The sequence below is a fragment of the Primulina eburnea genome, chromosome 5 (assembly GCF_022965805.1).
Source record: "Primulina eburnea isolate SZY01 chromosome 5, ASM2296580v1, whole genome shotgun sequence".
Classification (NCBI taxonomy): domain Eukaryota; kingdom Viridiplantae; phylum Streptophyta; class Magnoliopsida; order Lamiales; family Gesneriaceae; genus Primulina; species Primulina eburnea.
This window is the reverse complement of record NC_133105.1, coordinates 4479742-4492604: the sequence shown is the minus strand read 5'-3', so window position 1 is coordinate 4492604 and position 12863 is coordinate 4479742. Positions and strand designations below refer to the sequence as shown.

Below are 12863 nucleotides of genomic sequence, written 5' to 3'. Positions count from 1 at the left end.
ACTCAATTGATCTTTTCATTAATTCAAGAATATGAAGAGCCAAAAATCTTCAACTAACTCAAAAATGTACAAAACCCACCCCATTACCCTACAACTCACGCCCAACTTTATCAAAATTCTCTCCACACTCAATTCACGGCACACACAGAATATTGAAGAAGAAATCTTCGAAAATTCAAGGAAACAACCAAGTTTTTGAAGAAAAATCATCCTAGAATCTCCTACGTTGAAGTTCTTCGCATCGTCAACGTATAATCGTGCGGTTAAAGCGCAAAGACACGCCATACATCTCTTTTTCTCGTCTATCACATCGTATTATTGATTTAAAACACGTTTGTATAAAAATCATAGCGTTCTCATATTTATTTTCGTATTATTGTACCTACAGTATTAAACTTATGAGTTTTTTTTTAATCCAAAATCATGGTTTGTATGTGTTAAGGGGCTGCCATGATTTAGTATTGATCAAACAAGGTTTTTACACAAGTTAGAGTCCTAGAACACCCACACTACACGCTGAAAACACGATCGAAGCTAGCTGATACGGGAAAGCGCTATCATGGGATTTTTGGTGATCATCGGTTGTGGGGCTTGGGCGTTGGCTCGGTCACGGCTTGAATCCAGTGGTTAGCTAGGGCTCGGTCTAATTTTGATTCAAATTTCCAACATGTGTAAGTGTATTTTCATGTTTGGCATTGTAATCTTAAATTATAATAGGAAATTAGAAATTAATTAATAATTATTTCGACACTGGGCATATTTGATCTTAATTTAGGCCTACTCGGATTCGGATCAGGATCCGACACAAGTAATTTTAGGGTAGCAGTCCATGAACTGGATAGGCCCAATACACACATCTTCCGGCCCAATGCATCCCTGGCTGTGCTTGGCTGGCTCGCCCTTAGCTTTTAAATCGCTAAAAAAAACGCGATGAAAGAGTTTACTGAAACACGATTTAACGTTTTTCATATAGTACCTCTTGCTGCGAAATCACGAAGCAGCTCCCTCTCGTTTCGTGAAACCCAAGTTCTCTAGCTCTCTCTCAACTTAGCATTGACTGGTGCAAAGTTAGTTCAATTTCTTCCGCCTTCTGATTAATCCTTTGTTTTTTTGCGGTGTTAGGTTTTTAATCGATGTTATATAATCGGAATCTGGTCCTTAGAAGATAAATGCAGTGTTTTTCTGCGTCTGAGCCCTGTTTGTGAGTGAAGAAGGAATTGGTGTCAGGTGTTGGGGGAATTTTCTTCTTGTTTGATTATTTTATATAGTTATTTGTGCATGTGATTGGTGGGACTATGCATATTTTCTGATGAACGCCTATATTTCTTGTGTCTGCCGTAAAATGTTGAATATTTTGTATCTATTTCATAAATTGATTTCTGTTTTGTAGCTTTTATCGCATGTGTGCTATAATTCTGCATTGTTTCTGTGTGCTTATTGATGGTGTTGGAGTTTACTGTCTTAGAGTGGCACAAAGCGTATCACCCCTAAAACACTTCAATGAGCGAGCAATCCCATTTGAGTGGGGCATTGGGATAGTTGTAACCCAAGAGGAGAGCTTAAACCAAATTATTAACTTTTTGATTGGAGAGTCCCTTGAATTTATTAGTTACTCCATGACCATATGTTAAACCAATATGGGATCACAATATTGTCAGCTCCTATAGACTCCATGAGGTCCCTAAACCCTAGATTCCAGCTTGTTAAATGAACATGAGTCACATTATGGACACTGGTCCAATAATAGTCCCTCCCTGCATAAATAATCATTTCGTGTGTGGACTCTTAAGGAGAGCACCAATGTTAGGCCATATGCCAAGAAGAGAACCCAAACCCAACTAATCTTTTATTGGGGGAACCTCTCTACCTTATTAGCCTCTTGGTAATTGCTTGTGGAGATGATGTAGGAGCACAATAGGTTCGTAGACTTCATTTGCTTGTCCATCCATATATCTACTTTTACTTGTTCTTCCTTTTGTGTGTTGCTACTATTTGGCTTCGACAATCTTAATTTTGTGCATCTTTGTCTTGCCACTATACTTGGGTCCACAAAGAATCCCTATGTATAGAACTTACGTTTGTTAGTATAACTAAACTCATGTGATTTTCACGTGTGGGGTTACCCGCAATTAAGCTTCTTAGAATTCATTTGGTATGTGAGCATGTGGTCAATGATTTATGTCCATAATTCACCTTAGATGGACTCTAAGTTACCACAGATTTGATTACCAGATGGAAAGAGCATAGGCAGTCTGTTGATAATTAGTTGTGTCCTCTTTAGATTGCTTGATATGCCATATTCCATGTTATAGTTCATTTTTTTAGCTGAACCTGCTTGAAGTTCTTATAACTTTAAAAATAGAACTTGTTCAAACTAATCAGGTTTCATTTCCCATTGTTTCACGGTTTAGAAGAATAAGGTTGGTGAAAATTCATCCAGGGCGACTTTCAGTCAACAGCGTTAGTATACTACCTATAATGCTGATGTCATTACGGGCAAATGTGTTAATATGTATCACTGATTATGCAAAGCTTGCAGGGCTAGTTAATGCACCTTATCGTGTTTTCCTTTTTTTTAATTCTAAGCCAAAAAATATCACAGTTGTATGTGGTGTTCGTTAAGGGATGGTTATCCAATTGTGTTTGGTTGGTGTTAATACCCGATAACTTTATCTCTATTTATTTCTGTCTCACGCCTAGAATTTCAACATTTTAATTATATAGGGAAGTGTCAGGCAAAGTTCTAAAATTGTCTTGAGTGTGCCTGTAGGTCATATATCTGTTTTTTCGAGGTGGTGTATTATCTCCTTTTATTAAGTATATCGTTGCACCTTACGTTATTGATTCCATTCTTCTTGACATGATAAACCTTCTGTATCTTTTTCGACAGATGTCTCGAAGATATGATAGCCGTACAACAATCTTTTCCCCGGAAGGTCGGCTTTACCAGGTTGAGTATGCAATGGAAGCAATTGGAAATGCAGGGAGCGCCATTGGGATTTTGAGTACAGATGGAGTTGTCCTAGTCGGCGAAAAGAAAGTTGTTTCTAAACTGCTCGAGACCTCAACATCAGTGGAGAAGATGTACAAGATTGATGACCACGTAGCATGTGCTGTTGCTGGGATCATGTCTGATGCCAACATTCTTATCAACACAGCCAGGCTCCAGGCCCAGCGTTATGCATATGCTTACCAAGAACCGATGCCAGTTGAACAACTGGTTCAGTCTCTATGTGACACCAAGCAAGGTTACACGCAGTTTGGTGGCCTCCGCCCCTTTGGTGTTTCATTCCTGTTTGCTGGCTGGGACAAAAATTACGGATTCCAGCTTTACATGAGCGACCCTAGTGGGAATTTCAGTGGTTGGAAGGCTGCAGCAATTGGAGCTAACAACCAGGCTGCACAATCTATCCTTAAGCAGGATTACAAAGACGACATGACTAGAGAAGAGGCAGTACAGCTTGCAATAAAGGTTCTCAGCAAGACGATGGATAGCACAAGTCTCAACTCAGAAAAGCTTGAATTGTCGGAGATTTTTCTGTCTTCTGGGAAAGTGAAGTTTCAGGTGTGGTCAGCTGATAAACTCAACAAGCTGTTGGTAAAGTCTGGGTTGACACAACCTGCTGCTGATACCTGAGTTATTTCACAACAAAACTTGCTATGTGCTTTAATTTTTCAGATTACGTTACCGCGTGTTACTCGGCTCTTGTTTGCAAAAAAACATTTGATGCGAATCTACTCTGTTAAGACGATTTCATTGCATATTTTGTTCTCATCTTGGTGATTCTATGACGTTAAAAGAATTTATCAGAAGCCCAATTATATGAATCTGGATTCTCAAAAATTCATATTTGTTGGATTACATCCATAAAAAGAAACCCGTGTGACTGACTCTAAGTTGTGATAGTATTGAGCTTATTGGAATTTATATTCCACACTATTCGATGAACATTTATAGATGGTTTTATCCAAATACTGTCATCGCTAATGAGATTACTCCCTTTCACAAACAATGATTAATAAGATTCGTTTGAAGTCGCTTTGATTTGCCTAATAAAATATATCAAGTTGTCTCCAATTCCCGTGTAATTATTGAACCAAAATAGAATTCTTATCCTTCTAAAAAATAGAATTCTTATCCTATCAAAATGCATTGAATAGATCCAGCATCTTCTAGGTGCTGGTTGGATAATTTTCTCACACTTTAGGAATATCACTGCAATCAATTGTTTTTAATTTTAAGAAACCCAATAAAAGGTTTTCCAAAAAAATAAATAAATAAATAAACACATCGAAACGACAAGTAATCTACCTATCTTGCCCTAACGTTTGGCACATTAAGAAACCTTATAATAACCGTATAAAAAATCAATAGAATAAATTGAGAATTTTGATAATGTACTGTCGATAAAAAAAAATTGTGGCCAAAATATTTCTTTTGTTGGACGGTCCAGGAATCCATTTCAATAGACAAGTTAATATTATTCATATTTAAAATGAAAACTAATATTTTTAATATAAAATATAATATTTTTCATAAATCAGGTCGAGTTAAAGATATGTCTAATGAAATTGACTATTAGACGGCAGAGTTTTTGTGTTATGGCAAATGTCTATAGTGAATTTTATATTTGTTTGGCAATTTATGATATATCATTTATTATTTTATCAAATTGGAAATAATAAATTATTGGAATTTTGAAGGACATTAGTTCGTGTCAAAAGGAAATTAAAGTTTTGATTGGACAATTAAAGTCAACATTGAATATTATAGTAAATTTCTCCTAATATTATTTGTATATATTTATTTATGAACAGTTGGACGGATATTCATGCATCCATAGCAACGATTATCATCATTACAGCACATCCACCTAAATAAAGACAAACCAATATAAGTGGCATATATATAATTCCCATTATTAAAATGCTCCTACTACAAATCGAACCGACCCAATTCCGAAGCGTTTGCAATTTGCAATTTGCAAAACCCCTTCAAGATTCGCATAATCTTACTGCATTATGGAAGCTGATGTTTCAATTCTGAGAAGCCTCGGCAGTTATTTTTAAAGATAAAAGGTTCTGTTTTGTCCGAGTGAAAGTGGGGGGGTTTTCGAGTTTTTGTTGGAAAAAGTTGAGATCTTTACGGTTAGAAAATATGTTGAATTTCTGGGGGATTTTCCGCTGCCTTTTCTGTTTAATGTGTGCTTTCACGGCTTTTGGGAAGGTGGTTTTGATTGGCAACAATGTTACTTCATCTTTTCAAGACATTGAAGCTAATTTTGGTTAGTTTAACTATTATTTTTATTTTTTGCGAATAATTTGAATTTTGTATCAGGTGGTAAAACCAATATGTTTCGTTGTTTTGGGATTTCGCAGGTGATTCAATATGCGCTTGATTTGAGTCTTTTCTTTCTGTGACGAAACTGTTTCTTGTTTTTCATCATTGATCTGTTTGGATCCCATTGGATTTTTCTCTTTGTTGATATTGGTTCAACTTTAAGTTATTTTAATTACTAGTGATGGAAAGACACAAACTTTATCTGATGAAACTTGAGATTGTGTAAATGCGAGGTTTATATATTTTAATGCTTATACTTAGCTGGGGAATTCTGGATTTGGTGTTAAAGTTTATTGAGTCAGATGGGTGATGGGTCACTTCTCTTGCAAAAGGATGATCAAGACTTCCAATTCTCCCACATGATGTTTGAGATCATACGTGCGAAGTACTTCGTTACTATCGACGGATTTCGCGTAGAATTGAGGATGTGTATTTCAGCAAATTAATGAAACTGTCAGGCATTAGCTTATTTTCTTGGCTGAATTCCGACAATAACAGATAGCAAGAAACTGTGTTGAGATAGGAGTATATTGGATACATATTCTTTTTTGTGCGGTTATATTTGAGAACTTGGAAGACTGTATTTCTATTCGCGACAGTGTCCCGAATAACAAGGAAAGAGTTAGGTTAGTATCCTGATTTGTTTTGTGTTTGCTGATACAAGTCTGTTGTGATTTCAGCTCCATCAGTGAAAGGGTCTGGGATATATGGCACATTATACGTGGCAGAACCATTGGATGCATGCTCTCCTTTGACTAATAAAATTGTTACAAAAATGAATAACACCAGGTATCCATTTGCATTGATAATCAGAGGAGCATGTAGCTTTGATGAAAAAGTCAGGAGAGCGCAAGTTGCTGGGTTCAAAGCAGCCATCGTCTACGATAATGAGGATGGCGAACTAGTTGCAAGTATTGTCCTATCTTCAGCTCTCATCTTTACTGTGATTTCGTCGATTAATTTGTGTGTTAATATAGAATTGAGGCTGCTGATTAAACTTTTAGAATTCATTTATGCTGTAAAATCATGTAATTATTGGTATTTTAAAATGTAGTGGCTGGAAATTCTGCCGGTGTAAAGATCAATGCAGTTTTTGTGTCCAAAGCCTCAGGTGAAACACTGGGAAAATATGATGGTTCTGTTGATACTGAGATATGGATATCCCCAGTTTATGAAAATTCAGCATGGTCTATCATGGCTATATCTTTCATATCGCTACTCGCCATGTCTGCTGTGTTAGCTACTTGTTTCTTCATTCGAAGGCATCGCATAAGAAGAGAACGGCCTCAAGCTCCTCAAGCTCCTCATGTACGAGAATTTCATGGGATGAGCCGCCGCATGGTAAAAGCTATGCCAAGCCTGACTTTTACTGCAGTTTCAGAGGACTATTGTACCTCAAGTACGTGTGCCATATGTCTTGAAGACTATAAGATTGGTGAGAAGCTTAGAATTCTCCCATGCTGCCACAGTAAGCCTTTTCTTATTTTTATTGCATTTACTTGTTTCCTCTAATTTTTTAATTGTAATCCATCTGTTACTTCATGTTTTACAGAATTCCATGCCATATGTGTCGATGCATGGCTAACATCATGGAGAACGTTCTGTCCAGTCTGCAAGCGTGATGCAAGAACCAGCACAGGTGAACCACCAGCATCAGAATCTACACCTTTACTGTCATCCAGCCCAGCATCATCTGCACTATCGTCTTTTAGATCAACATTAGCATCATCATCAGCCATGCAAATCGGTCAATCATCTCTGCAATCAACCTCGTTTTCTCGTCCCCAGTCCATCTCTACCACCCCTTACGACCCATATTACCATCAATCGCCTAACCTAAGTACAAGTCGAAGCTCAGTCGATCTAAGAAATATGTCTTCACAAAGATCTCTTGGAAGTTACTTGATTTCACCTCACTCACTGGGTTACCCTTCAATGTCGCCTCTTAATTCCAGATACATGTCTCCATATATTCCTAGCCCAAGCAATGCTTCATCGAGTTATATTGGGTCTTCAAGTCGGCCTCCTAATCCGCTGCATTACAGCGAGTCAGCTGCAAGCTTTTCACCTTTTGCATCAGCCCAGTCTCTTCCAGGATGCTAATGAAGGTACATCTGATTGGTGATTTTGCCAAAGCTTCGAGCAACTGCGGATGGTTTTGCCGTGAACGCAGACTACAAATCTGTACATTGTAGCATAAGATATATAGATTGTTTATTCATGCATTTTTACTCCCTGAATTTGCTTCCTTTCTTGTTACTTTTTCCGTCTATTTTGGTGCGGATGTTTTTTGTTAGTTTAATTCCTCGTCTATTAAAAAATTCACCGATTTGTTTTCCTTCGTCGATTATGGTAACTTCGAAGTGCACTCCAGTCATGTCAGAAGCCCGCGAAGATATATACCATACTGATACTATGCACAAACCAAGAAATGAAATTTGTCAAGCTTTGCATCAACTTCACGCCCACCGGTATAATCTTGGAATCTATTCCACTGTAGGTTAATCCATTTTTCTTACATGATACAGACTAAGACGTGTGAAGCTAAAACGTGGTCGCTTCCTTTGAACTAATCGGTTGGACATGGTTCCTTAGTAATCGATAGTCATTACAATTGTCTGCGTTTCAGCATTCATAAATTCAGTCTTCCTTGTTCTCATTTCGATGCAAGTCATTTGTTTCTGGGTGCACGGTGGAGCTCCTTGCATCATCTTGGCCTCGGATACCACAGTTGCTCTGTATGTGTTGACCGGATCATTACCATAACCAGTATCACAAATATAAGAATTAGAACATACCTCCCTCCAAGTTAAAGTTCATGAAATCCATCAAGACAGAACCAGCGTAAGCATTTTTCTATAACTCTTCCTTCTCTATAACCTTCCGGGAATCTTGATGCTTGGATCCCCATATCTGTTTCATCAATGCTTTCTGGGCCGATGACCTTGGTTCAAACAAGAATGAGATATCAATATGCACGTTTGCAATATCTTAGTCAGTATAGGATTTTTGTAATACCACAAAAATTAGTGAAGGTAGTAGCTTTATAGAGTAAGAGACTCACCTACCAAATAATATTCTTCATTGCCCTCCCATATAGGATTTTTGTAATACCACAAAAATTAGTGAAGGTAGTAGCTTTAAGAGTAAGATACTGTCACCTACCGAATAATATTCCTCATTGCCATCCCATAACACCATCTTCGGTAACTCTGTTTTCTTGGAGACATCAAATGATTCAGCAAAATCTTCCCCCCTGCTTGAACCCTACATAACCAAATATTAGGTCACGATTTTCAGAGGCAGCGCCTTTAGAACTTTTAACAATCCTTTTGATTTATCATCTCCTTCATCATTCAATATCGTTATGACAAATTTTCCTGGATCATCCTCTAGCGACTTCAACATGTCTTGATTTGAAGGAAGAACCCGAGGGCAAAAATTCTGTTTTATGTAATTCTCAAGAAATTTATCGGCCATTTGTAGCGGACCGCAACTGTGTGTGTGTGTGTGCGCGCACATCCATCTATATATATAATTGAAATACATAATAACCACTAAAGACTAAAATTGATGATTAGAGGTATTCTGACCTTCAAGAGGCCCGTAGAAAATGCTATGTTCTTTGGAGGCTAAATGAATTGCAGCCAAAGCAGGTGCCTTGTCAAAGTCATATTGAGTGGTTATATTATCAGAGAAATCCTTGGCAACAGAAAACCACGCTCTCTTCTTATACTTCATAGCCAAATTTGATATTGTGGATTCATTTAAGCCAAAGCCTATAAATATAGGAAAATAAATACCAGCTGCTTCAATAAATTCTCTAATAGCAGAATCAGAACTGAGAATAAGACATCAGGAGCAACAAATTTTGTCAAATATCGAACAAGTAAATCAGCTTTCCTTGGTCCATAATATTCAGTAGAAACTCCATGCACAAATATCTTTAGAGTTGGATATCCACTGCATGAACAAAATATATAGTTATGAGTACTTTTTCCATATCTTAGTAATTTATATCAGAATGTTAACTAACAATTAAACCATTCATCCAAATAAAAAGAAACAAACACACACCTAAAAATCCAGATTGTCAAAATAATATTATGACACAAGGCTATGAAACATACTCAAGGTCATGCTTAGAAGCAAGACTTGTGTACTTGTCAGCATCTACTTTTGCAACAACCATAGGCTTCTTCAGTCCAGATAAAAGAGGGGATGCTTTGTCCAGCTGCAATCCAACATTCATATCTGTTAATCTTCTAGCACATGCCTAACGATCAAAAAGTAAAAACAAGAACTTATCCCTTGATGGCAAAAATATATGAAAAAGTCATTTCATGTGCAGTGCTTCGTTCTCCCAACTCTTCTCAAGTCGTTTACCTAGTCCGTGTAAGAAGAAAATTGCGGCACATTTGATTAAATTCACTTCAACTGTGTATGTAGTTTCATCTTTGCACGTTAGAGCAAGTCAAAATCAATGGTGACATAATGCAGAGGCCATGCATAGAGTTCCTCAAAAATCATAAATCTTTAAAGATGTTTTTCAAATTCTCCCATTTAAAACTTTGCTGGAACCTCGCCAATCCGTAGCATAAACAGCAAATAAGCGCCAGAGTAACACCGCCGTCACTATTTCCCACATCAAGATCCGACTTTGAGTATAAAAAGATGAAACGAAGTTGTAAAAAATAATACAAAAAACAAAACAAAAGAAAAGAAACAAACCTCTGGAGCTAGGCGCTTGCAGTGGCCGCACCAGGGAGTCGACGAAAACGTGATCGAACGTTGAAATGGCGGCGTTGAAGTTGGAATCGTGGAGCTTCAAGACTTTACCGTCCAATTTGAAGTCATTTTCCGATACCCAGATGGATGAATGAAGCAAGAGTACGTAGAGTAAAAAAATGTGAAATAGAGGACTGATGTGGAAGCCTGAAGGGATCATCGATTACAGACTACCCAAATTTGGTAAGTTCGAAAATTGAAGTACTCGATCCTTGAATCTAATCACTTCGCTCTTGATTTAACATTTATTTATTTTTTTGTAAAGTTGATACTTTTTCCCTATGGTGGTTTAGTTTTTACAGAATAACGAGTCTGTTTTTGTTAGTTGAGGGAGCACTACGAATCTAAAAACTTGGCACAAAGTTGAAATTTGCATATATAATAGGCAATGATAAGCCTATTTGAGTTAATAATTTAGGTGCATTTGTAAAACATGTCAACCACATATATATAGACAATTAAAAAATAGTTTCGATTTTAGTAGGAAATAATACTCCCATTATAAATATTAATGTGGCAAGTAGTGGATGGCTGGTTTTTGACAGGATGTTGCAAATAACGAAAATAGTATTAGAAGATGAATACAAAACAATAGAAAGAGATCATCATAGAAACGCCTACGTTTGTCAACTACTGATAAGTGATAAGTTTGAGTGGCCGAGCATCCAAATTTCAGAAACAATAACCAAATATGTGGAAATGAAAATGCAAAAACAGGCACAATAATTCAGCAGAAAGTGGTCCTGAAGCAGAATCGACTATTCCTGTTTCGTACGATCCGCAACGCTTGGACTGGACTGATTCATGCTAGCCTTGGCATCGGCAAGGAACTTAGGATCTGGTTCGTGTTTGTCTGAAGGTTCTTTCATGGCCAAGTAAATGTATAATCCGATAACCACATTCACAGAGATAACTGCAAGTATTCCACTCCACAATGTCATGGACTCGGGTGACAACTGAGTACTACCTGTTCTAAAAGCATGATAGCAAGTATTAGAAAATTACATACAGCCTTAGAATATGACCTTTTTAGTTTCTCAAGTCGAAATTCAGTTGTACATCAGTGCTACTTAGTATGTGTAGCCAGGTAAGGAGAGGATGCAGAGTTGATTCATAGTATACTAGACACATCTTTAGACAACAGAAGGAATAAATTTTGAAACAGGAAATATGGACAGCAGCACAATGTTCAATCAATTAGAATCTTAGAGGTCCTATTCAACAGGAAGATTAGAAGCTTTGGCTGGTTGGATATTTTTTTTATCAAAGTCATGGCACTTGCTCCACCTACTTATGTGATACTTTATGCAGCCTTCATAGCGCAAAAAAGATAATTATTTTATTGAATTAACAGCATTGTAGGCAATTACACGCCAAATATTTCATAAAACACGGGCATTCCTGCTATGTAACTAGTGATGATTGTGTAACAAATGCATAAACCCGCACTAATTCACTTTTTAGCAAGCACCTTTGAATGAGGTCCATTTTACAGCTCGTTTCTTATTTTTTCTTATCAGCCAATATCTTCCAGTTATCAACGCATCCAAGTTAAGTTGGAGGAGCAGGAGTCAATATGAATCATTAACCAAAAGCCACCGTTTATGATTTGATTGAAGATAAAATGAATGCTTACCCGGTAATAACTTGTGATTGAATCCACACAGAATTGCAACAGGAGCTGCCCACATAAATATGGATGTAATAAAGAACTTGTTTACAACTCCAATCATTGCTTCTCCAATCTATGAAGAATCAAAAGTGAAGATATTGATATAGAGTAAACAAACATCCAGTGACAACGACGTTGAAACCTTAAGTCATGATGAGAGAAAGATGGGGAGAAACAACCACGAATTTAGCAAGAATGTCACGATTCGAAAGTAAGAATCATGCAAGTACCGATCTTTTAGCTTACTAAAGGGAAGGGAGAATAAATATTTAACTGAAATTCAGATAATCACGACTAAATCCCTTATTTATCTATATTCAATTATTCGGGCAGAGGTTGTTCGTCCATTCAATCGATAGAGTGAGGAATTCCTGACAACTAAATCGCCTTAAGAACATAATACAAACACCTGCAGTGCAAATTTGCAACCATACTTCTCACAAAACCCATAATTTTACACAGTCACACATTAAAGGTTTAGTCTTTGAACTGATAATCTAATCCAAGAGATGAGAAACTTACTTCGAATGGATTCAACACAGATTGATCGCAGCTCTCCTCCTTCAAATTCCCTCACCACTAAAATATAATCCACGTTTCAATTCCCTAGATGAATGCGAGAAACACCAGATTTCAATTAGATTTGACATTTCATTGAGAATTGACGCTAATAGATTTATGACACGAACTCAAGAAATCGGTGAAGAAGAAAGGCAGTAATATAATTTTAGTAAAAAGAAATAACACCTGAAAATGGCTTTTGATGCTAGTGAGAGCTGCCGGTTGACCACCGTGGAACTCAAAAGGTCGAATCTCTTGAATGAAATGGACATGGGCTTGTTAATTGCTGTCCCTCTAACGGTTTGGGCTTTATGTTTGGGCCAGATAATTAATATCACATGGCTCAAATGATAGCCCATGAATCGGGATTCTTTTCACAGCTGACAGTGTATATGGGCCGACAGTCCTTCAATCATTACGGAAGATAGAAAACTATATTTCGAAATGTATTGTACCAAATTAATACTTTGTTTGGATCAGTATTAAAAGCAGGCCCAATAT

At 37.1% G+C, this 12863-nt stretch overlaps 3 protein-coding genes and 1 pseudogene across 5 annotated transcripts; 2 read left to right on the top strand and 2 right to left on the bottom strand.

Annotated features, from left to right (window-relative positions):
• The first annotated feature begins 915 nt into the window (after positions 1 to 915).
• LOC140832530 (proteasome subunit alpha type-4-like) lies at positions 916 to 3775 on the top strand. 2 transcript variants are annotated; one of them, XM_073196609.1, is made up of 2 exons: positions 916 to 1067; positions 2891 to 3775. In XM_073196609.1, exon 2 carries the CDS (start codon positions 2891 to 2893, stop codon positions 3635 to 3637), a length of 747 nt encoding a protein of 248 aa, XP_073052710.1. In that variant the 5' UTR covers positions 916 to 1067; the 3' UTR covers positions 3638 to 3775. The 2 variants fall into 2 exon arrangements, with proteins under 2 accessions (XP_073052710.1, XP_073052711.1); XM_073196610.1 differs by lacking the exon at positions 916 to 1067 and adding an exon at positions 1103 to 1227.
• A 1133-nt stretch (positions 3776 to 4908) lies between these two features.
• LOC140832527 (receptor homology region, transmembrane domain- and RING domain-containing protein 2-like) lies at positions 4909 to 7679 on the top strand. The gene is made up of 4 exons (XM_073196606.1): positions 4909 to 5285; positions 6022 to 6252; positions 6396 to 6809; positions 6894 to 7679. Exons 1-4 carry the CDS (start codon positions 5159 to 5161, stop codon positions 7442 to 7444), a joined length of 1323 nt encoding a protein of 440 aa, XP_073052707.1. The 5' UTR covers positions 4909 to 5158; the 3' UTR covers positions 7445 to 7679.
• A 148-nt stretch (positions 7680 to 7827) lies between these two features.
• On the bottom strand, positions 7828 to 10571 carry LOC140832528 (protein disulfide-isomerase 5-2-like; annotated as a pseudogene).
• A 138-nt stretch (positions 10572 to 10709) lies between these two features.
• LOC140832529 (uncharacterized) lies at positions 10710 to 12647 on the bottom strand. 2 transcript variants are annotated; one of them, XM_073196608.1, is made up of 4 exons: positions 12549 to 12647; positions 12324 to 12407; positions 11766 to 11874; positions 10710 to 11096 (listed from the first exon to the last, which is right to left on the bottom strand). In XM_073196608.1, the coding sequence occupies exons 3-4, from the start codon at positions 11860 to 11862 to the stop codon at positions 10888 to 10890; spliced, it is 306 nt and encodes a 101-aa protein (XP_073052709.1). In that variant the 5' UTR covers positions 11863 to 11874; positions 12324 to 12407; positions 12549 to 12647; the 3' UTR covers positions 10710 to 10887. The 2 variants fall into 2 exon arrangements, with proteins under 2 accessions (XP_073052709.1, XP_073052708.1); XM_073196607.1 differs by lacking the exon at positions 12549 to 12647 and having other exon boundaries at positions 12324 to 12539.
• Between the last annotated feature and the right edge of the window lie 216 nt (positions 12648 to 12863).

Excerpts from the sequence above, each read along its gene's own strand:
- LOC140832527 (XM_073196606.1), top strand. The coding sequence starts at position 5,159 with ATGTTGAATTTCTGGGGGATTTTCCGCTGCCTTTTCTGTTTAATGTGT. Across the intron at positions 5,286-6,021 it reads AGACATTGAAGCTAATTTTG|CTCCATCAGTGAAAGGGTCT; the intron begins GTTAGTTTAACT and ends TTGTGATTTCAG. Across the intron at positions 6,810-6,893 it reads AATTCTCCCATGCTGCCACA|AATTCCATGCCATATGTGTC; the intron begins GTAAGCCTTTTC and ends CATGTTTTACAG.
- LOC140832530 (XM_073196609.1), top strand. The coding sequence starts at position 2,891 with ATGTCTCGAAGATATGATAGCCGTACAACAATCTTTTCCCCGGAAGGT.
- LOC140832529 (XM_073196608.1), bottom strand. The coding sequence starts at position 11,862 with ATGATTGGAGTTGTAAACAAGTTCTTTATTACATCCATATTTATGTGG. Across the intron at positions 11,097-11,765 it reads CAATCACAAGTTATTACCGG|GTAGTACTCAGTTGTCACCC; the intron begins GTAAGCATTCAT and ends CTTTTAGAACAG.